We start from the raw sequence: 19,744 nt of genomic DNA, 5'->3' as shown, positions 1-19,744 counted from the left end.
TCAATTAAATTCAACTTCATAGATTTTGAGAAAGTCCAGGCAACGCCAGCAAGAATATACATATATATTTATATAATATATTACTGTTGAATGTTGCCTACATTGATAAGTAATTAATTGAATTGCCTTAAGGACAATACAATTGCTATTACAATATTATAATGGATATCTCAGAAAGTCACGAATTTTCAACTTCATTATTAACGTTAGTTGTCCCAGCATTGATATCCTTCAACATCAGATAACCTAATAACCTTATACAAATGTCCTCTACGAAACACTCCTTAGAACCTGACTCAAACTAGGACAGCAACATGTATAAGTTATGTCCTATTCTATTTATTTATTTAGCTCAACCCCTCAGTTCCCTTGCGTGGTGGGAGTATGTTGATTATCTGTTCAACAAGCCTGGCATTCTTTTGGTTTCTGGAAGTACTTGGTAACATTTCTGGTTATATGGACCACGTTTGGTATACGCAATATTCACTTGTACAGTTACTTAAAATCAATCATACGACGTGTGTGCTTAATACAATTCTTTTTAATGGAGTGTATTTTAATGCTCTTTGGGGAAGTTTATATAACCTACAACTCATGAACCCAATTTCCGTTCGATGGTTCCTTCTGGGAACTTGATTTTCGATCGATTTTTTCTATGGGCTCGATAAAAGTTAAGGTATCAGCTGCCGTTTTAGTCTGTCTTGTAAAAATTACATTTAAATTTTATATTTCTCGTATTTCGCACGTATATACATATTTACACAGACCTGCCTTCACGAAGTACACGCAATCGAACTAACACTTCCATACACGCCTTTAAAGAAGAAGATATCCACAACTCGTGTAAACTCAACATAAATTGTCTTGGCCTAAGATGGTGCGGCCTTTGTAAGCACGCGTCCGCTAACCACACACAAGCACACACACATAGAGTAGGTCCGACGAGCAATAAGTAAGAGTGAGAGTGTGAGTGAGAGTTTATCATTGGAATGGGGAGAGGAGAGAGCGAGAGAGTTTCAATCGACGACAGCAACAACAACGCGCATGTTGTCCCAGTTTCACAAAACTGTCCTTGACCTACTCCATTCAACAAAATTGTCTAATGCGGCAAAGCCGTGAGTGCCGAGTGCCGAACGCCAGTGGCCATGTCTATGTGTATGTGCGTGTGAAAGAGTTGGTGAGCAAATGTCGTAATAGAAAGCTTTTCGAGTTGCCATGCAATGGCGGGCAATAGCGGCGGCCCATGACAGCCACAATACGCAAGCATAATGAGCGAGAGCGCACGAACGAGCACTCTCTCGTGTGTTTGGCCATGTGATGTTGTGCGCTCTGCGCTCTGCGCTCTGCACTCGTCGCTGTGACGCTGGCGTTGCGCTGGCAGCGACGTTGACGTTAAAGAGTACAAAGCGCCAATTTGTGTGCATTCGTTTGCTGCCTCAACACACATTTGTATGTATAGGTCTTACATACATATATATATATTCACACATATACAAACACGCGCGTTGATTATTTGTAAACAATACGCTTGACCTAAATTACAGTTACTTGTTTTGAGGAGAAACAAAAACCACTGCAATTTTGTTTTGTAGCAATGCATTTGAAATGCATATTTTATGGTCTCGTTCCTATGTGTCTGTGCGAGTGTGTGTGTATTTGTGTGTATATATATTCGAGTCCACGCGCATTAAAAAACAACGGCACTTGCCGGACAATTACCGCACCAAATGTCTCCTCTTATGCCCATTGAAAGGGCATCAAAACGTGCAACTAGCTAATCATGTAAATACTATAGAAATCGGTCGCATATTGAACAACTTTCTTGATTCTCAGGATATTCCCATTGAACATTCGGACTAAACTATCATAAGAGAGTTATTTAAGAGAACCACTTCCAAGCCCTTTCTGCTAGGGTATCTCACCATCGGCATGCCTTAGATACCTGTTCCTGCTTGTCATATTGTATATGGTTTTTGTTTTTGCACCTCTATTACCTCTTCTTGTCAAGTGCGCGACGCTGCTGCATCAGCCGCATTGGGGCCGCTGCATCTGTATTTGTGTCGTCTGTTTGTTTATGTTTCTGGGTGCACATCACTTCCCTCTCCTCCCCTCACACACACACACACACACACACACACTCCGCAGAGCGACGAACTTGGCGGCATTCTTACATTGTAGCTGTTGCCATACGAAACACATTTTCTAATGCATATGTATATAATTCTATATGCATATGTGTTTGTATTTAAACGACACAAAAACATATGCAAATACATATACATATATTCTCTTATATAGTAACAAACTAGAGAGTTGATTTGCTTGAAATATATGTTCCAATTATCTGTGGAAATAATGCGAAAATCCACACTATGCTAAATCCAAAAGTTTTGGATACTTTTTAATAAGATCCTGTTTAAGTTCAAAATGGGAAAGGGTAAACAAGGTTTATCACTCCGAAAAGAGAAGTTGTCGACGATTTGAGTCAATGCATCCGCCAGCGTGAGCGGCTATAGAGGTCAGAGGTCATAAGCTAGACAGCTCACAGCACTGCTCGTTATAATAGATCATAGCCCGATGTACGTAAGTTCGATTTTTATGCAAATTTAGGGTATATGGAAGATGTTACTTATGAAATATATATTTCCAAAAAATGAATTATATGATGCCCAAGACAATCTACTACGACATAGGTTGATAAAAGTAAAGCATAAATCATAATACAAATCGAATACTACATAAAATAAGATTGCTCTATGCACCGTATAAATGAGTGAGATCTTATCAATATTGGAATCGGGAAATATATCTCTAATATAATTTGATATGATATCTACATATTAGATATTAGGCTGTTATTTGCCCTCCTTGTGCGATGCAAGTTTCTCGCTTCGAATTGTAGAAATCACCCATTTCCTGCTCGTGAAAAAGTGAAATCCTTTCACTTCTAAAGTAATATTTCACAAAAAACGAGGTCTTCATTTTGCTACCCTTAAAGCCGAAAAATAAACTTTCGAGGGTTGGAATTTGCGGGAATTTGAAGCGTAGAATTTGCGAAAAGCGTGAAACATGTCTAAAATGAATTTCCGCAAGTTCTTTGAGAATGTGTAAGAAGCAGATCGGAATGCAAGAAAAAGTGCATGCAACCGTTTTTCACCTATTTTCCAAGGTTGCGGGTGGAATATGTTTTTAAGCTTGTATCGATGAACTCAGGGAATAAGTTTAAAGCTGACCCTTAAACCTTATCCTAAATCTTCCACTCAGAACGGGTGGATTTTTCGAGATATCACAAGACATCGCATTATAAATAGGTTTAAGTATATTTCCATGTAATATTAATCCCATATCCTTTCGTACTCGGTTTATTTGCAGCGGTTCGAGCGGATCGCATGCGCGGCGGTCGGAACAAGTTTGGACCCATGTACAAGCGGGATCGGGCGCGCAAGCTGCAGGTGATGCGTCAGCGGCAACTGGCGCTGCAGGCGCTGCGCAGTTCGATAGGCACGGACATAAAGCCGACGCCGCTGTCGCCGGGCTATCAGCAAGCATATCCAAATATGAATATTAAGCAGGAAATTCAAATACCTCAGGTGAGTGCATAAGTTGTTGAGGAGTCATGGGCATGGGCATGCAGCTAATGAATACCCTGTAATTTGCAGGTATCCTCACTCACGCAATCGCCGGACTCGTCGCCCAGCCCCATTGCGATCGCCTTGGGCCAGGTGAATGCAGGCGCGGGCGGTGTGATAGCCACGCCCCTGAATGCTGGCAATTTGAGCGGCGGCAACGGGAACGGCGGCAGCTCCTCGCTGGGCAATGGCAACAACAACACCAACAACAACAGCACAGGCAGCGGCAGCGGCGGCGGCGGCGGCAGTGGAGGAGGCAACAACGCCGGCGGCGGCGGCGGCGGAGGTGGAGGTGGCAGCAACAATCTCGCCGACGGCCTGCAACGCAACGGAAACAGTGGCAACAGCAACAGCAACAGCAGTTGCCACGAAACCGGACCTGGATCTCTGCAGAACACAGCCGAATCGAAATTGTGGTATTTACCTAGCCCCAGCATCCATTCATTAATGCCCAAAAGAACTGAACAATTACCAAGACTCGAATTGGCTTTCAAGCAGAAGAAAGCAGCAAGGATCTTAAAACGAATATATATCATTTATTAACTTTGTTCATACGAGCTGGAAAAGATAACTATATCTGCTCTTAGGGAGTTACTTGGGGGAATTACGAATGTCAAGAAGAAGAAACCAGCAAGGCTCATAAACTTAACAGATCTTGTTATCAGTGTTCATGCGAGCTGGAAAGGAGGTTCTCCTTTCTTTCAAATCTATTGCTTCTATTAGGGATTTACTTGGGGAAATTTGGAATAAGTGAAACTCGCAACTATTGTTGTTAAGACCAACAATATTTCCTTTACGTTCAAAGAATCCTTTTCCAGATATACAAAATAGGTGTTTCCTAGGGGTATTGTCATATAAAAATTAAATGCAAACTTTACAAGCGACATAGTCCTCCCCGTAAAGATCTCTTTTGAACATTTCGCATAATACATGATCTGATGATATATAAAAGTAGTCTTAACTTCTCTCTCTTTGGGAGTCAGCACGTATTTGGCTAAATCAATTGCAATTGCAAGAAATCTTCGTCTTTTTACTATTATATTTCTCTTTGTTCTCAAATTAAAGCTTTGATTCTGGCACACATCCATCGAGCACAGCCGATGCGCTCATCGAGCCACTGAGGTGAGTTGCAAGTGGCGAAAGCTGCGAGCGAAGCTTTAAGTACAGTTATTGATTTGCCAAACGTTATGTTATGTTTCTTAATTCACCTCCTTGCACTTTGTGCTCTCCTGCAGGGTCTCGCCGATGATACGTGAGTTTGTGCAATCGATCGACGATCGGGAATGGCAGACGCAGCTCTTTGCGCTGCTGCAGAAGCAGACGTACAACCAGGTGGAAGTGGATCTCTTTGAGTTAATGTGCAAAGTGCTGGATCAGAATCTGTTCTCGCAAGTGGACTGGGCAAGAAACACCGTCTTCTTTAAGGACCTCAAGGTATGCACCGCGCCCTCTCTTCCTGCTCTTCCTACCAAACATACAACACGCTAGCTTGTATTTATTTACTTACAACAACAACTACGAGCGCAGCCAGTCTAACAGCCACAACCAGTTTTAAAGCTAGGGGCCAAGTCTGCGGAGCATTATGTAAAACCAAAAAAAGCAACAATGCAGCGGCAGCGATCCGACCGCGACCGCTACTGCGACGCCGACTGCGACAGCGACTGCGATGTCGGGTACCCAAATCTGCATTGAATTTCGATTTCATTTGGCGTCTGACCTACTTAACAACCAAAGCTGAACCAGTCAGACGCAGACCAAGCGCCGATGACAACAACCGAGACGCGCCGCGTCGTCGACGTCGGCGTCGACGTTGCTCGTCAGTGACGCAACTAAGCGACGCTGCGCTCAGACAGCAGCAGAGCGTGTGTGTACGAGAGAGGGAGAGAGAGAGCGCGTGTTAAAATCAAGCTACACTCAGAAAAAAGCTTTGTCGTCGACACGTTTCAAATACCCTGTATTTAAGAGATGAAAGGAGACATTGATCCACTACAATTTATGCCTGTTTATATCCAGCCCCGTCTTAACATCTAGATATTGAGAATTATAAGAACTAAAGACATAAAATTGGGCATTTAGTTTCTTGTACGCAACAAGCAGATCATATTCATGTTTAATAACTGGTAACTCCTTCCGTTTCGCCTTAAACCAGATTCTCAGCAACGGATTGACTGATATCTGAGATTTGTTTGCGCTTAGCTTAGTCATCCTTTATTCACTTTGTGCATTCCTTTAACTTTTTGCAGGTGGACGATCAGATGAAGCTGCTTCAGCACTCGTGGTCGGACATGCTCGTGCTGGATCATCTGCATCATCGCATACACAACGGCCTGCCGGACGAGACGCAGCTGAATAACGGGCAGGTCTTCAACCTGATGAGCCTCGGCCTGTTGGGTGTGCCACAGCTGGGCGACTACTTCAACGAGTTGCAAAATAAGCTGCAGGACCTGAAGTTCGATATGGGCGACTATGTGTGCATGAAATTCCTAATACTTTTAAATCCAGGTGAGTATTTAGTAGAAACGACTACCGTTTGGGTCTGCCATGCAACAAAATGCTGTCTCTTGCAGATGTGCGTGGAATCGTGAACAAGAAGACCGTCGTGGAGGGTCACGAGAATGTGCAGGCTGCGCTGCTGGATTATACACTGACGTGTTATCCCTCGGTTAATGTAAGTAGGATGTTTGGAACGTCCAGTTCACTTAATAACCTTTCCCTTTTGCTATTGCAGGACAAATTCAGGAGGCTTTTGAACATACTACCGGAAATTCACGCCATGGCCGCACGGGGCGAGGAGCACCTGTACTCAAAGCACTGTGCCGGCAGTGCGCCCACGCAGACGCTGCTTATGGAGATGCTGCATGCCAAGCGGAAAGTGTAAGCGGAGCGCATTTCCAGGAATAAACAAAACAACAAAACAGATAACAAACAACAACAGAAAGCAAATGAAAAAAAGAATACTTAAACATTTTATGAAATATATGTAAATAACAAAAACAAAAGCAAACAAGCGCAAAGTTTAAAAACAAACAAACCAACCAATTAAGTCTTGATTGCTACGCGAAGAACATGAATTTTACATATATATATATATATATATAAATATATAAACATAAAAAGGATATATGTAAATATGTATGCATAAGGAAGAATGATCATCACTACCACCAACAACCAACTACCACATACACACATTTGTTGATTCAATGTTAATTATTATTATGTTTATGACTAGCTTTACCGTATGTTTAACTAATTGATTAATTTGTCTTCGTTTAAGTTGTGTTTACTTTTAGTCATGTCTCTTCTGAAAAATCTGTTCAGAATATTCAAATTCAGCTTAAATTGTGGAAAGTGCAAAAATACCTTTCTTTAGAACGTAAAGAGCATAACAAATTTTATTTTATATAAATCTATACACACACACACACTCAAATATATATATAGCATGATTATATATATATATATATAGGGTAACCCTCCATCCCGCTCTCCCCTCGACAAATTTTAACAGACTTCCTTTTTTTTATAAATGTTTTTCCTTTTATTATTCGCGCCAATTGTCTTACATAGTATTTGCGTCTACTTTAAACAAAATCAGAGAACATTATTAAAACAAAATTTGTCATCTATATGTATAACAAATCAATTAATAATTGTACATTTTTTGTTTAAGTTTAAAGTTTAAGTAACTATCCAAGCAACTACCTGCAACACAGGAAACAACAATAACAAAAATCGAAAGCCAGAGCATGAAATTCTCTTTAAAAAAAAAACAAAAAGAAAATAAAAATTAACAACAACAATGATTAGATATTATAAATAATTATAAACATATATCGCATAAGTTTACAAACAAATTTCGAAATGATTATAATTTTATTGTTTAAATGTTAAATGTGTAAAGCTGCTTATTTCTAAAAGAATTCAAAAATATGTTGTATTTTATTTCTGAGTAACAAACAAAATTAAAGTTTTTTTTTTTGAAGCAACAAATATGCCTTTGCATATAGCCCTTAGGCGTTACAGTTAATAATCTTTACGCAAACATGCCAAATGCAAAGTAATTCAATTGGAGAATAATTTTCTGTTTTCTTCTCTTTTTTATGATTTTTTGTTAAAACCCGATGTTCGAACCGATTTCTCTTACTTACGCCTAAAAAACAACATCATCAACCGATTTTTTTTAATCCCATGAGTATGTCTATAAATCTTTTAAATGCGTTGCATTAAAGTATATTCTCTCTAAAAAGGTATTTAATTAATTAAATTCGTAAAGGGCTAAAACAATAATCGATGAATCAACCAAGAAATACTTTTCAAAATTATAAGAAAAAACTTTAGGCAAAGCCAGAAGTAGGCGAGAAGTAGGCAAGAAATTTGAAATGTTTTATAAATTTTTGGCAAATATTTAAGGCGCTTGTTTGGCCTTGGTTCGAATATTTTTCCCATTTATGTAAATAACAATTAGCTTATGTTTTTGTATATTTATTGAAATATGTTTGTTTTTCTTTTTTTTCCACCTGCCTACTTAATTTGTTATGAAGCCCCCGACTTTTGACTTGGTATTGCGCTTAAACTAAATGTACCTTATAAAATTAACAAAATAAACCCCCACACGAATACATTAATTGCAGTACATTTTAAATCTTTTAAGGCAACATTAAATTTAGAAATGGTTGGAAAACAAAATCTATGAATGTTATGAGGATTTAAGCAGCGAGTTAAAGAAAGGTATAAGGAGAAAAGACCTTGTAGGTTGCCTAGTTATACATCATAAATAAATATATTTAGATTTTTAGACGTTTATGCAACTCCTGTATGTATTGTAAAATAGATAAAATCTAAATGGAAACATTTCAAATGGGTTAGAATGAAATCTAAGAGTAATTAAATGAGCATAGGTTGGCTTAGAGTAAGATTTAAGCAGCGTTAAAGATACGTTAAAGGATATGCTATATATATATATATATATATATATGTATGCATGTATCATATATGGCATATACATAGATATATATAGATATGTATATATGCGCTGTGCATTGGCGTTCAACGTAAGTGGCAGCATGTTTTTTAAAACTCGTTTAAAGAAAATGTATATTCTATATCTAAAGTATGGGGCATACTGTGCGGTTCTGCATGAAGTAAAAATGTGTAATGGGTCTTATTTTATAGGCATAGGCAATGGCGTAAGGCATGTTTATTGTAAAGTTAATTACGATGTGAACCTGTTATTGCAAATGAAAAGTGATTTTAATTTTTAAGCAAGTATAATAAAAACAAACAAAAAAAAAACAGAAAAAAAATATATATAAAAAATAATATATAACTATATTATATACATATATATATATATATAAAAAAAAGAAGAAAAAATAACAAATATAAATCAAAGTTATATGTGCATTGAAGCTTAATAAGTATATTGCAAGAACACCACAAACACACACACACACACACACACACACACCTGTTGTAAGTTTTAAATTTGTTCGAAGCAAGCAAACAGCGTTAAGCAAATCATTTAACTAGACAGAAAACAAAACTACCTAAACAAAAAAAAAAAAACAAAACAAAACTATATGCATAATTATGTTTATTATTACTACGTTAACATAAAAATGTCATCTCAGAGATGTTTGAAACGAGCAACCAACCAACCAACAACAAACAAATGTAATAAAACGTAAATATATAAAAAAAAAAAGGAAAGTAATTGAAATTCTCTATTGATGTAAGGAAGCATAAATTTGAGTATGCCGCAGCGATTGCTTTTATTATACGTTTACTATACGTTGTTTAGGTATAATTAATGCATAATTTATTTGTTATATTGCTCTCAAATTGAACTTAAAATTGTCCCGTTTAGGACATGTTAAAATTCTGCGTAAAATCGTATTCAATTGTTGGTATGACGGTTTGCACAAATTTCAAGAATATAATTAAATATAAATGCACGCCCAGCTGGCCGCCGCCCTCCTCCACGGTCTGGATGATCTTCTTCATAATATCTGCATGGCGGCACGGATGGACCGATGCCATATTGGGCCCAGGCAAATGCGGATGCGACTCCATTGTAACAGTCTTTTTGGCATGATCCTGGGAAACATCCTCGTACATTTGCTCAACGTTAAGCGGCTTGCGCTGCTCATCATAGCCGACGACCCATAATCGCGGTGTCTGGTAGTATTTATCGTATGTGATGTGCAGATCATAGGTTCGCGTGTGCAGCACGGAGTCGCCGCTGCTGGCGGTCTCTCCTGCAGCAGCTGCAGCTCCAGCTGGGTTGCTGGGCTGCGTTTCGGCGTCTAGCTTGCGCGTGGTGGTGGCCACGGCGGGATCGACAAGCTCCAGCATGCCGCTCTCCTCAAATGCATCCATGTCAATGGCTTCATCATCATCCTCATTATCATCATTTGGCGCCGGAGTCGCCGGCGACGTCTTGTCGCTATCGGGCGTGTGCATTTCGTCCTTAAAGATAAAACGAAAGTCTTCACCTAATAATGGTTCGTTTGTCAATATAATCAAACCTTGCTCTCATCCAGCGTCAGTTCGCATATCTTCTCATCGATTTGATTGGTGCCGTCATCGTTTAATTGATGCGTCTCCACCCAGCCGCCGTCGCCAGACTCCTCCTCCACCAGCGTCTCCTCGCCCACATACTCCATTTGTTTGCAGCGGCGATAGCACGGCACATTTCGTGTTATCAGAAACTGTTTATCTGCATTTGAATTGGCTGTGGTAAGTTTAATTAATTAATATTAGTTTCTAGTTTTTTTACCCTTTGGCAAGTACGGCTTTGTTTTGCTTTCATCGCCCGCCGCCCACTGCCAAGTGGGACAATGGTGGACTAAGTGGTCACCAGCTGCCACAAATTCCTCTGGTGTTAGTACGCCAGTTTCGCGAAATTTCGACTCCTAATCAAAAATGAATTAGTTATAAATTAATTACAAAAGCGTCGCCACTCAAACCCCGCCCGAGCGACAGATAGAGAAAACAAATGAATTGATAAGACAGAACGCACAGTAGAAAATTGAATTCATGCATCAATATTTCAAGTGAATGCGGTCACAAACAAATTATAATCAAACAATAAAGTTAAAGTCGTAGAAAAACTCTTTAATCCTCCTCCCACTCTATCAACTCGCGTCTTTAATGAGTACCAAAAGCCAATACTTGCCTTTAAAACAGGAGTTAAATATTCTGCTACATTGAGCGCTGTGCCTTTAACTGTGTTCAGCACGCTTTGCATTGTTGTTGATTTAAGTATTTGCTTAGATTTTAAGACTACGCTAAACCCTAATGCGTTGTATATATGAATGACTGCACACCTGCACTTTCTTCTTGGTGTCTATGCGGGCACGCTATGCAACACTGTTGTCAACTCCCAACAGCTGTTTGAAGTGCTGCATAGAGTCAAAAATGTAACTATCGATATTTTATATCGCGTGCGCATGTCGTGACTATTTAATCCGATGGAGTTTGTGCAGTTTATTAAATTCATAATTTAAACAAGCAAATGCAAGCCGCAGCTCTCTATTGTTTAGTGTAAGTTGTACTCAGTGGTGGTTCTATCAATTGTCTTGTTTTAAAGTTAGTTAATTTACTTTCCCCATTTACATTAACAGTGGTTCAATAATGACTTGCATGATGGCTGCAATTTAAGCTGTTCATTTGGTGCCAGTTGGCGGCTACTGGATTCAATTTCGAGAGTAATTCGCCGCCGTATGCTGTTGTAAGTATTTGCCAGGCATTTCAATTAGCAAATCATTTGTTTGAGTTACTAAAATTACGAATGGGCTAGCAACCTTTCTGTCGAGGTATATTTGTGAGCCTCACAAGGCAATACATACATACACATGTGCATGTATAGACTCGTATATAACTGTAAAGTCGTTGCCTAAATATCTTTTGACAAAACAGTTGTTATTCTTGTTAACGTTTCAAACAATAATTATAGTTTGCTATTTTGCAAGCATGTAGTATTTTTTTATTAAGTTTCAGCTGCAATTCCTCTATGTTCTAAGAGCTCGATCATGTTTTAGTCCGTCCGCTTTAAGCCACTGTCACTTCTCCTCGAAATAGGCTCATCTGCATTTTAAACTTAATTAGATAGATAATTATTTGATTCTTAAGACTTGAAATGTAGAAAGCATGTAACGTTAATTCATATTGAAATAACATTAGAATGCGCGTAAACGCCAAGTGTGGCCGAAAAATGTTTCTTGAAAGGGTCACACTACCAGCTGAACTTTTTTGACCATAGTTTACTTTACTTTTTGGTCACACTGCACTTTTGGAGCAGCTGTGAACATGTGATTGACGAAATATAAATCACTTTCGGGAATCTCGCTAATATTTTCTAATGCTGCTGACAGTGGTACGATAACTTTGAACATTTTGTGTTTTCAGTGTCTTGGGTAACGAGTCGTTACCTTTAACAAGTAACGGAAATACACTCTTCCCTACGTCGCATGTTTTTTTTAACTGTAAAACGAAATGGAGCCAAAATTTTCGTTGCCTTCGCCAAATTTCAATAAAAAATCACATGAACCCACCAAGAATAACTTGCATTACCTAACTCCATGTGGTATGACTCTGCTTCCACGTGCGAAACAGCCGCCTCCCATGTATGGACCGCGTGGGAGCACAGTGCCCCCAAAGTTTTTCAAATTGGAGAATCAACAGGTAATACAAACAATTTACTTAGATAAAACAAGATAATAATCCGGCTATGTTCACAGAACAGCAATGAAGCACAATCAGTTTCAAGCAGAGCGCCGCCGAGAACCGAATACTGTGCCAACTGCAGCATGGAGTTGGCTACGGCGCAAGACATGAGACTGCATTTGGAGCAGCATGAGCAATGTCCTTCCGAGGATTGCAGCTTTGCAGCCATGACCAGCATTTTGGAGCAGCATATTGAGGCAAATCACATAACGGGCTTGTACAAAACCGTAAAAAAGGTTTGGACGCCTGAGGACGTTGCCGCCTGGCGTGCGGAACGTTGCAAGAGGTACATATTAAAGTACAATTAAGTGAATGATTAAAATTTAATATTTGATTGCAACGCAGATTTCCAACTGCGGCCAATGTGGAGATTGCCAAACAGGCCAAGGAGCAGCGCTTGAAACGCGGCGAGCGCCTTGAGGCATCTAAGACCCGCTTCGGTAAGCCGGAGGACCGGCGACGCACGCGTCCACAAACCAATAACAGGGATCATCCAAAGAAAACAAACAAGCCCAGAAACAAAAGTAATACTCAGGTAGCACGAATAGAGCCTCAGAAGCCGCAGACGAGTCCTGTAACCACCGAAAAACATATTGCTGTAGGTACTATAGGCCTACGTTCAATCTGCTCGTCCACGTTTCGCGGAACAAGTAAAATGACAGATTACAAGCATGTTAAGACAAAGGAGAAAGACAAGGTGAATGCATTGAGCAGTATGCTGGGCATGTATGGAACAGACAGCGAGAATGAAGATGAAACGTCGGACGCCGATAATAGTGATGAGATTGATTTTTCACCAGTATCTCGGGTAGAACCTAAGACAGGTGTAGACACAATAGTCGAGCTAGGAAAGGATGTGCAGTCCATAGATATGCCTGCGCTAAAATGCCCTGCAATGCCTCTGGTTGATATTGAAACAAAACCGCCCTCGGAAAATGGCTCAGGCTCTTGCGACGAAGCACCAGAGGAATTGCCCATTGAGCGGAAAACTGAAACAGATTCAGCTCCCAGCACAACAAAAGAACAGATTAATCCAAAAGCAACTGAAAAGTGCAAATCGAATACTGTTTCAAATGTTAAGCGTCCCGCACCAAAGAAAGTACACTCAGGTTTAAATTACAAGCGAGCGCGTCGCGTAAGTCACCAGAACACGATGCTGTCCAAGCTGCTGGCACCCGATATACGTCACGAGCGGAATGTTTTGCTGCAATGTGTGCGGTACGTGTGTGAGCAGAACTTCTTTGGCATCGGGAAAAGCGGGCTCGTACCGGATTTAAGGTAACAGCAAAACAGATTATTAAAAACGTAACTTAAGTTTAATGCGTACAAAAAATATCCTTAACTTAATTGGAATACGTTATCAGTTCGGTGGCAGACCACCGCCCAATTCGGCGGCTATGCTGGCTGCATTACTGCCACTAGCCGTATTACCGCTGCCTGCTCCAGCGCCATCAGCTGAGGCTCCCGAGCCGCAGACGCCGCCGCCGGCTGCCTGTTGCTGTTGTTGTTGAGCTGCGGCTGCAGCTGCCTGCTGTTGTTGTTGTTGCTGTGCGGCAGCGTGTTCCTGCTGTCGTTTCTGTTGCTGCCTGGCCGCATGAGAGTGCTTGGCCTTGGTCTCTTCCAGCTCTCGTACCCGAGAGCGTGCGTGTTGTATGCGATGCCAGGCCATTTGCAACACCTTGGCAGAAGCATAGCCGGATCCCTCGTGCGGCTGGCCGGTAGAAACTTGTGTGAGGTAGTTGATTTGTTCCGAGAGCTTCGACTCAACGCTGGACAGGCTTTTTAGAAATTGCTGAGACTGCGTCTCGGCACTCTTCTGCGACGACTTTTCCTTGCCGAGCTCTTGCAGCGCTTGCCCTTTGAGGTGGTCAAGTTGTCAGTTGACAAATAATTGACAAGAGTAAATGCCGCCTACCTGCGCTCTGCATGCAAAGTATAATATCCTTTTCAATCTCGTCCAGTGCATGTATCTTATCCAGGGGATTCATGTTTTGAGGTGAACGCTTATTTTGTTTCTATAGCTTCGATCTTTCAGAGCAAATGAGGCGAATTTTCGCTTCGACTTTTGTTGGCTTGTGTTTTGGCCATTCACCAAATCGTGCAGCATTTGAGGCGCGTTGCCAGGGCTGGCGAAAGGCGTTTGCCATTCAATTTACATTTACTTTTATCGAAGCTATCGATATATTGGCGCGATGATGGGTTATTTCAAATGTTCAAATTACATTCAACATTGCAAAATTTTCAGTATTATTGTTTATTAGTTACATTTATTCTATTTAATAATTTATTTATCGGTGCAATTATTTAATTTCTAATTCCAAACCATGCGAACTTAAAATACTGTTTGGGCAACAAGAAACAATTCTCATACAACTCCACTGACTCTGGATTTATGTGCCAAATCATAAAGCCACCTCCACAATCGATTTGTCTGTGCAACGCAAACTGTAACCGATCTGCAAAATGTGACTTGCACTGGCGACACTCGAGCATATGATCCTTTGTATCTGCTTTGAGAAATCGCCGCACATTTCGTATCTCGTGCATGCCTTGAAATTCCCCAGCTACATTTGTTAGTATGAGAAATGTGGGCGTAGTGTTGACATCCTCGCTCCTGAGAAGGTATGGCACCGCATAGAGCTCCTTGGTGCTAGCGCAGACACGCAAGCAATAGAGATTAACCTTCAGGGAGGCTGGAAAGTGGCCAAAGCGTTGGCCGTGATAGCTTCTGAAGCTCTTTGAGAGCAGCTCAAGGTCTACACATGTCGTGTTTTTGGTATTCGGATAACGTGCATCGCATTTTACACGGTATTGTAATGGGATCTGTTGTTGTCCTTGCAATTGGCGCTTTACATTCACTTTTAAGCGTTTTATAGTGCATGCCTCAAATGGAACGCGTTGCTGCACTAGCACAAAGCTGCTAATCTTCTCCAGCAATATTGAGAACACCATGTCCACTGTCTCCTTTATATCCAGATGATGATCTATTTTTACAGGAGTGCTTTCGTAGTACATGTGCTGCTTGGACACATTCACATAGAACCCAACTGTCAACTCTAGCCGGCTGGCCTCATAAATCAGGAAACGCAGTAGCTGTGGTATGGCTTCTATGCCTGCCTGCAATAAAAACTCATTGGTGCGATCCAATGCACTCTCATCACACAGAAAAAATGTTTCAATACGCTCCCGTTCGATGCGCTTGAGCAGTTTCTTCTCGTCCAAGCCCAAGTTTATGTGCTGATCATCTTGGTTCCCCAACCAATGATGGCTGTAAGGCTCATTTGCTCCGACGAGACTGTGACAGGTCGGGCAGTTGATAATCTGGTTGTTGATCTTACGCTGGTGACGAAAGGTCCTCGTGTTTTCTGTCATCTCAAAGATGAAGCGCGATTGACTGAGACGTGACATTGTGAATGTTGCAGTTTGACTGTAGCCCGTTGTAGTGTGAAGTTGAGTTATATACAATCATAATGGATAGTGGTCCAGCTAGATTAAAATATTCAAGAGTACCTGTTAAGCCCCATAAACCCCTCTTACCTGCCTGACCCTGCAACAGCTGCGTTTAAGTTTGGACTACCTGTCGAAAATGTGTTTATAATCACGACCCAAATTAATTTCAAGACTACAAACAGCTCGAAGTGTGAATCGTTTGTTCTTCTAATAATAATCCATGATCATAAATTTCTACCCTATTATGTATGTACATTTCCATATATATATATATATCCGCGGTATATAAAGAGTATATAAAGTATACCTGATCTGTGTGTGCTCCGATTGTTTGGTTTGAATAACTAGACTCAATTGTCAAACTTGTAGACTTCAATATTAAAATGGATACTATACAGTCACCGGATAAACCTTCCCTTGAAGCTGATATTGCAACTGGTGGACTTCTAATAGGCATGTGGCTTATTGTGTCTCTCACGTGCTGCTGTGCTGTATTTTGGCCGGTCTTTGGATGCATTTTGGCCTATTTTAGCTGCAAGAAACATTGCGATTACAACTCAACCAAATTGAAAAATCCAAATAAAAAAGCTTCCGAATTGGATTGTTCCAGTAAAAGTTAGAGAAATTGGACCCTCGAACCATTTGTTTTCTGATAACTTCAATCAATCGGAATGTAATAAAAATCAGCTTTAAAGTGCGTGCACATTACGAATTATTTAACCATATTATCTAGTCAGTTCTCGTGAATATTAACATTTTATACTCTCTTGTGGAGGGAATTATATGTATATATTTGATGTATCTTAAGTCTTGATCAAGGGCCGAGTCGATAGAGCTGTGGTCGTCTGTCGGCCTGTCTGTGTCAATGTCAGGCCGAATCGTATAGATGACATGGGAATGATTTTGTTGAAAAGTAGAAATATAAATTAGTTACATTGGGTGTACTACTACAAATTTATTTTATTGACTCTCCAACGGTAAATAACCTAAGTTAATGCGCAGCTGTTCGTATATCAAAAACAATAATATCGTAGCTGGGGCCTTGCGCACGATTGTCGGAGCCAAACCACGATAAGGGCCCCAGTAGTCAAAACGCATCATATACTTTATGGCATGAAAAACCGAGGAAAATTGACCGGGGGGTGCATTCATCATTAAAGTCTTGAGAACATCAAATGGCTGCGTTATAATTGCATCGATAATTGATGAGATAAATGAACTCTTTAAATGCAAATACACGTCGTCATCCATCATAAATCGAGTGTGAAGCTCACTTTTGACCTGTTAAAGTGACGAGAATAGCAAATAGAGCACAAGTGCGGCAAATTCAGTTGAAGCCGAATACACACGTGATCGTAAACCGCAAGCTGACCGGTTGTACCAATGGCTGCTTTGAGAACCGCAGCGAAGCCTCCATTGTATAAGGCCATCCAGCCTTCCTCCTTGGGAATGCGAATCAGAGCATCGATAAAATGTTTGTAGCTGGGATCATTTCGCAAATATAATGTTGGACATGGCTTGAACATTTAACATACTTGCGCTTTCCATGATCGGCAGCTTGCATGTTGGTTTGCATGCGAACATTAATCACATCCAATGGTATACCAACAAGGGATCCAATAGATCCCGAAAGACTGGCCAATACAATTTTGCTTATTAAACCATTAGAAGAGTTGAATATTTCGAGGTCCTTGCCGCACTCATACAGAGAAAAACGCAGGCTTGTACATGTCATTTGACGAACGGCAGCCGCAGAGAAGCCATCATAGAAGCCTAAATACCCTACAAAGGGAGGGTAAAGAGGATGATTGGACAAGGGCCAAGCATCCTCATCGTCTCACCTCTTATTTTAATTACTTTTAGGGCCGTTTGTACCATTCCCTTCTTGGTCGTCTGCGTTTGCATATGCGTCTTGACTAAATCGAAAGGCGCCACTACGCAAGCTACACAACTGGATGCCACACCACCGGACCACCATCGTGGTCGTCGCAACTCCCGATCCTCAGTGTCAGCCAGTACCTTACAATGTGCGTATTGCTATGACTTAAATAAGACTTCCCACCAATGTGGCAAAAGCTTCAGCTTATATTCTCGAGTTAATGTAAAAAATATGTAAATCTTTGTACCTACTTTGGTGATCCGTACCGATGAATTATACATATCAGCTTGGCAAAATCAGTTTATCTTTCTTCTGGTAGATGCCACAACAATCTATGTCTATGTACATCTAGAGCTTAAATACGAATACTATCTGGGTATTCAATCTTCCGTGGGTCGTAGATAGTCGTTGTTTCTAGTCGTTCGTTATTTCTCCATTGATTACAAGATGAATATTGTTTTTCAGTTTTTGGAAAAAATTGTTGTTCAGACAAAGGCATTTGCTGTCAACGCCCCACAATAAATATTTTGATACTAATCTAAATTTTGGTCAATACGGTGTTTTCAACATTGAATTGTATTTCTGTTTCTCGGTGATTTACTTTTGACAAAATTCAACTGATCTGAACCAGTCTTACCTTAAACTTCGAGCGCTTACACAAAACTATGCCAAATCACCCGACGAAATTGCAACATCTGCAGCCAACTTTTGGGGTACTGCAAGGTTGGATCTAGCTTCCTACTATTCCAGTATTGGTTTCTTAATTCACTTGTCAACCTCAGATTGCAATTAAATTGCCCAGCTCAGTGTGGCAGCTAATGGCCGGAAGTTAAGAAACGTTACAGAACAGTGTAGTCTGTACCAGGTTGCTTTGAAGCAGAATTGTTGCAAAACATAGGCCCTGAACACCAGATAAGGACATCAAACTGGCGAACTCCTACACAGTGCTCAATGCCTCGGATACCAGCCGAAAGTGAGTAGCACATGTGAAAGTTTAACTTGGCCCGGAAACTTGCAACGTCTTCCTATTAAAGACTCCGTCCGCGCTGGTGGAGCGGTGGTGTAGCCGGCGCCTTGACGCAGTCTGTAGTGGCGCCCCTTGATCTGCTAGAGACACGGATGATGTTTCTCAAGAAAGATACAACCATGATTAAACTTACGAAAACAGCTATCCAAAGACACGGTGGGTGACTTATTGGGCATGGCTTGCATATATAATTGATTTTCTCGCCAATCGGATTTCCTTGCAGGATTCATATCTCTATATGATGGTCTCAGTGCTCAACTCCTACGGCAAATTACCTATACGACTATGCGATTTCACCTGTACGATTTGGGTAAACGGTACGTTGATGAAGAAGACTTTCTGCACAAACTGTGTGTAGCGAGTTTATCTGGCATGATGGCGGCTGTTGTCGGCATACCCTTCGAGTTGATTAACACTCGTATGCATGTGGATCGAGCGCTGAAAGTGAAATATAGGCGAAGCTATCGAAATGTCTTTGATGGTCTGTACAGGGTTTGGCGGGAGGAGGGCTTTACTGCGCTCTACACGGGAGGTTTTAGCTCATTTTTTCGCTCCACGCTTGTTACTATTGGCCAGAATGCGATGTACGATCAGGTCAGCTATTACCTTTGTTTTACCTTTGTTACAATATCGTAAGTAACTGTTATCTGCAGAGCAAAACTATGTATATGCGTTACTTTAAATTGTCAGATGATTGTAAGGTGCTGCACTTGTTAAGCTCCCTGACAGCAGCCATAATATGTGCTCCCTTAGTGCAGCCCATAGAGATTTACAAGACGATGCAAATGAGCAAAGGAAGTGGTCATTTGAATACCACCTCTGAGAAGTTAAGGTACATGATGCGCTTTGGTTTTAGAGGTCTATTTCGTGGCATTGCGCCGAGTCTGTTACGTATGATTCCGTATACAATTATTATGTTTCTTTTGTATGAGCAAATACGCTTAAATTTTGGTTATTATGCAGAAGACGACCTGAACTAAGTGTATATTTAAATAAACAAACTGAACACTAACATATATTGCTGTGCTG

The 19,744-nt window shown here is 40.6% G+C and overlaps 7 protein-coding genes across 10 annotated transcripts in view; 3 read left to right on the top strand and 4 right to left on the bottom strand.

Moving 5' to 3' along the window:
* The window catches only part of LOC115770181 (nuclear hormone receptor FTZ-F1), a 41,755-nt gene extending 35,177 nt beyond the window's left edge, over positions 1–6,578 (top strand). Inside the window, exons 4-10 of the mRNA XM_030715342.1 lie at positions 3,373–3,590; positions 3,660–4,045; positions 4,695–4,751; positions 4,865–5,063; positions 5,873–6,131; positions 6,197–6,297; positions 6,358–6,578. Of these exons, the coding sequence (XP_030571202.1) occupies positions 3,373–3,590; positions 3,660–4,045; positions 4,695–4,751; positions 4,865–5,063; positions 5,873–6,131; positions 6,197–6,297; positions 6,358–6,507 (1,370 nt within the window). The 3' untranslated portion in view covers positions 6,508–6,578. The remainder of the gene's footprint in view (positions 1–3,372; positions 3,591–3,659; positions 4,046–4,694; positions 4,752–4,864; positions 5,064–5,872; positions 6,132–6,196; positions 6,298–6,357) is intronic.
* Positions 6,579–9,011: 2,433 nt separating this feature from the next.
* On the bottom strand, positions 9,012–10,986 carry LOC115770199 (ubiquitin-like-conjugating enzyme ATG3). The gene is made up of 4 exons (XM_030715392.1): positions 10,810–10,986; positions 10,411–10,546; positions 10,160–10,350; positions 9,012–10,100 (listed from the first exon to the last, which is right to left on the bottom strand). The coding sequence occupies exons 1-4, from the start codon at positions 10,879–10,881 to the stop codon at positions 9,495–9,497; spliced, it is 1,005 nt and encodes a 334-aa protein (XP_030571252.1). The 5' UTR covers positions 10,882–10,986; the 3' UTR covers positions 9,012–9,494.
* On the top strand, positions 10,337–13,692 carry LOC115770198 (nuclear fragile X mental retardation-interacting protein 1). 4 transcript variants are annotated; one of them, XM_030715388.1, is made up of 5 exons: positions 10,337–10,370; positions 11,258–11,364; positions 12,042–12,317; positions 12,374–12,645; positions 12,705–13,692. In XM_030715388.1, the coding sequence occupies exons 3-5, from the start codon at positions 12,129–12,131 to the stop codon at positions 13,639–13,641; spliced, it is 1,398 nt and encodes a 465-aa protein (XP_030571248.1). In that variant the 5' UTR covers positions 10,337–10,370; positions 11,258–11,364; positions 12,042–12,128; the 3' UTR covers positions 13,642–13,692. The 4 variants fall into 4 exon arrangements, with proteins under 4 accessions (XP_030571248.1, XP_030571247.1, XP_030571249.1 ...); XM_030715387.1 differs by lacking the exon at positions 10,337–10,370 and adding an exon at positions 11,095–11,177; XM_030715389.1 differs by lacking the exons at positions 10,337–10,370; positions 11,258–11,364 and adding an exon at positions 11,636–11,785.
* On the bottom strand, positions 13,657–14,447 carry LOC115770200 (mediator of RNA polymerase II transcription subunit 11). Its single transcript, XM_030715393.1, has 2 exons — positions 14,275–14,447; positions 13,657–14,216 (listed from the first exon to the last, which is right to left on the bottom strand). The coding sequence occupies exons 1-2, from the start codon at positions 14,345–14,347 to the stop codon at positions 13,720–13,722; spliced, it is 570 nt and encodes a 189-aa protein (XP_030571253.1). The 5' UTR covers positions 14,348–14,447; the 3' UTR covers positions 13,657–13,719.
* A 216-nt stretch (positions 14,448–14,663) lies between these two features.
* Positions 14,664–16,731, bottom strand: LOC115770366 (protein terminus). Its single transcript, XM_030715612.1, has 3 exons — positions 16,117–16,731; positions 15,897–16,048; positions 14,664–15,786 (listed from the first exon to the last, which is right to left on the bottom strand). The coding sequence occupies exon 3, from the start codon at positions 15,765–15,767 to the stop codon at positions 14,664–14,666; it is 1,104 nt and encodes a 367-aa protein (XP_030571472.1). The 5' UTR covers positions 15,768–15,786; positions 15,897–16,048; positions 16,117–16,731.
* A 7-nt stretch (positions 16,732–16,738) lies between these two features.
* Positions 16,739–17,969, bottom strand: LOC115770316 (mitochondrial dicarboxylate carrier). Its single transcript, XM_030715552.1, has 5 exons — positions 17,940–17,969; positions 17,651–17,846; positions 17,345–17,591; positions 17,159–17,291; positions 16,739–17,090 (listed from the first exon to the last, which is right to left on the bottom strand). Exons 1-5 carry the CDS (start codon positions 17,967–17,969, stop codon positions 16,770–16,772), a joined length of 927 nt encoding a protein of 308 aa, XP_030571412.1. The 3' UTR covers positions 16,739–16,769.
* Positions 17,954–19,723, top strand: LOC115770367 (probable mitochondrial 2-oxoglutarate/malate carrier protein). Its single transcript, XM_030715613.1, has 5 exons — positions 17,954–18,411; positions 18,471–18,661; positions 18,723–18,871; positions 18,939–19,309; positions 19,369–19,723. The coding sequence occupies exons 3-5, from the start codon at positions 18,808–18,810 to the stop codon at positions 19,693–19,695; spliced, it is 762 nt and encodes a 253-aa protein (XP_030571473.1). The 5' UTR covers positions 17,954–18,411; positions 18,471–18,661; positions 18,723–18,807; the 3' UTR covers positions 19,696–19,723.
* Positions 19,724–19,744: the final 21 nt, after the last annotated feature.

Source organism: Drosophila novamexicana, unplaced genomic scaffold (genome assembly GCF_003285875.2).
Source record: "Drosophila novamexicana strain 15010-1031.04,08,12 unplaced genomic scaffold, DnovRS2.1 tig00004555-arrow-pilon, whole genome shotgun sequence".
NCBI classification, from domain to species: domain Eukaryota; kingdom Metazoa; phylum Arthropoda; class Insecta; order Diptera; family Drosophilidae; genus Drosophila; species Drosophila novamexicana.
Note: the sequence above shows the minus strand (reverse complement) of the source record. Positions and strands in the feature narration are given on the sequence as shown.

Coding starts and splice junctions, on each gene's coding strand:
- LOC115770199 (XM_030715392.1), bottom strand. CDS start 10,881: ATGCAAAGCGTGCTGAACACAGTTAAAGGCACAGCGCTCAATGTAGCA. Junction 10,547..10,809: donor ATTTAACTCCTGTTTTAAAG/GCAAGTATTGGC, acceptor ATTTTTGATTAG/GAGTCGAAATTTCGCGAAAC. Junction 10,101..10,159: donor TGACGCTGGATGAGAGCAAG/GTTTGATTATAT, acceptor TTTATCTTTAAG/GACGAAATGCACACGCCCGA.
- LOC115770198 (XM_030715388.1), top strand. CDS start 12,129: ATGGAGCCAAAATTTTCGTTGCCTTCGCCAAATTTCAATAAAAAATCA. Junction 12,318..12,373: donor TCAAATTGGAGAATCAACAG/GTAATACAAACA, acceptor CTATGTTCACAG/AACAGCAATGAAGCACAATC. Junction 12,646..12,704: donor CGTGCGGAACGTTGCAAGAG/GTACATATTAAA, acceptor ATTGCAACGCAG/ATTTCCAACTGCGGCCAATG.
- LOC115770200 (XM_030715393.1), bottom strand. CDS start 14,347: ATGAATCCCCTGGATAAGATACATGCACTGGACGAGATTGAAAAGGAT. Junction 14,217..14,274: donor ACTTTGCATGCAGAGCGCAG/GTAGGCGGCATT, acceptor ACCACCTCAAAG/GGCAAGCGCTGCAAGAGCTC.
- LOC115770366 (XM_030715612.1), bottom strand. CDS start 15,767: ATGTCACGTCTCAGTCAATCGCGCTTCATCTTTGAGATGACAGAAAAC.
- LOC115770316 (XM_030715552.1), bottom strand. CDS start 17,969: ATGTATAATTCATCGGTACGGATCACCAAA. Junction 17,847..17,939: donor CATCGGTACGGATCACCAAA/GTAGGTACAAAG, acceptor TTTAAGTCATAG/CAATACGCACATTGTAAGGT. Junction 17,292..17,344: donor GCCGATCATGGAAAGCGCAA/GTATGTTAAATG, acceptor AAATGATCCCAG/CTACAAACATTTTATCGATG.
- LOC115770367 (XM_030715613.1), top strand. CDS start 18,808: ATGATGTTTCTCAAGAAAGATACAACCATGATTAAACTTACGAAAACA. Junction 18,872..18,938: donor AACAGCTATCCAAAGACACG/GTGGGTGACTTA, acceptor ATTTCCTTGCAG/GATTCATATCTCTATATGAT. Junction 19,310..19,368: donor AGAATGCGATGTACGATCAG/GTCAGCTATTAC, acceptor TGTTATCTGCAG/AGCAAAACTATGTATATGCG.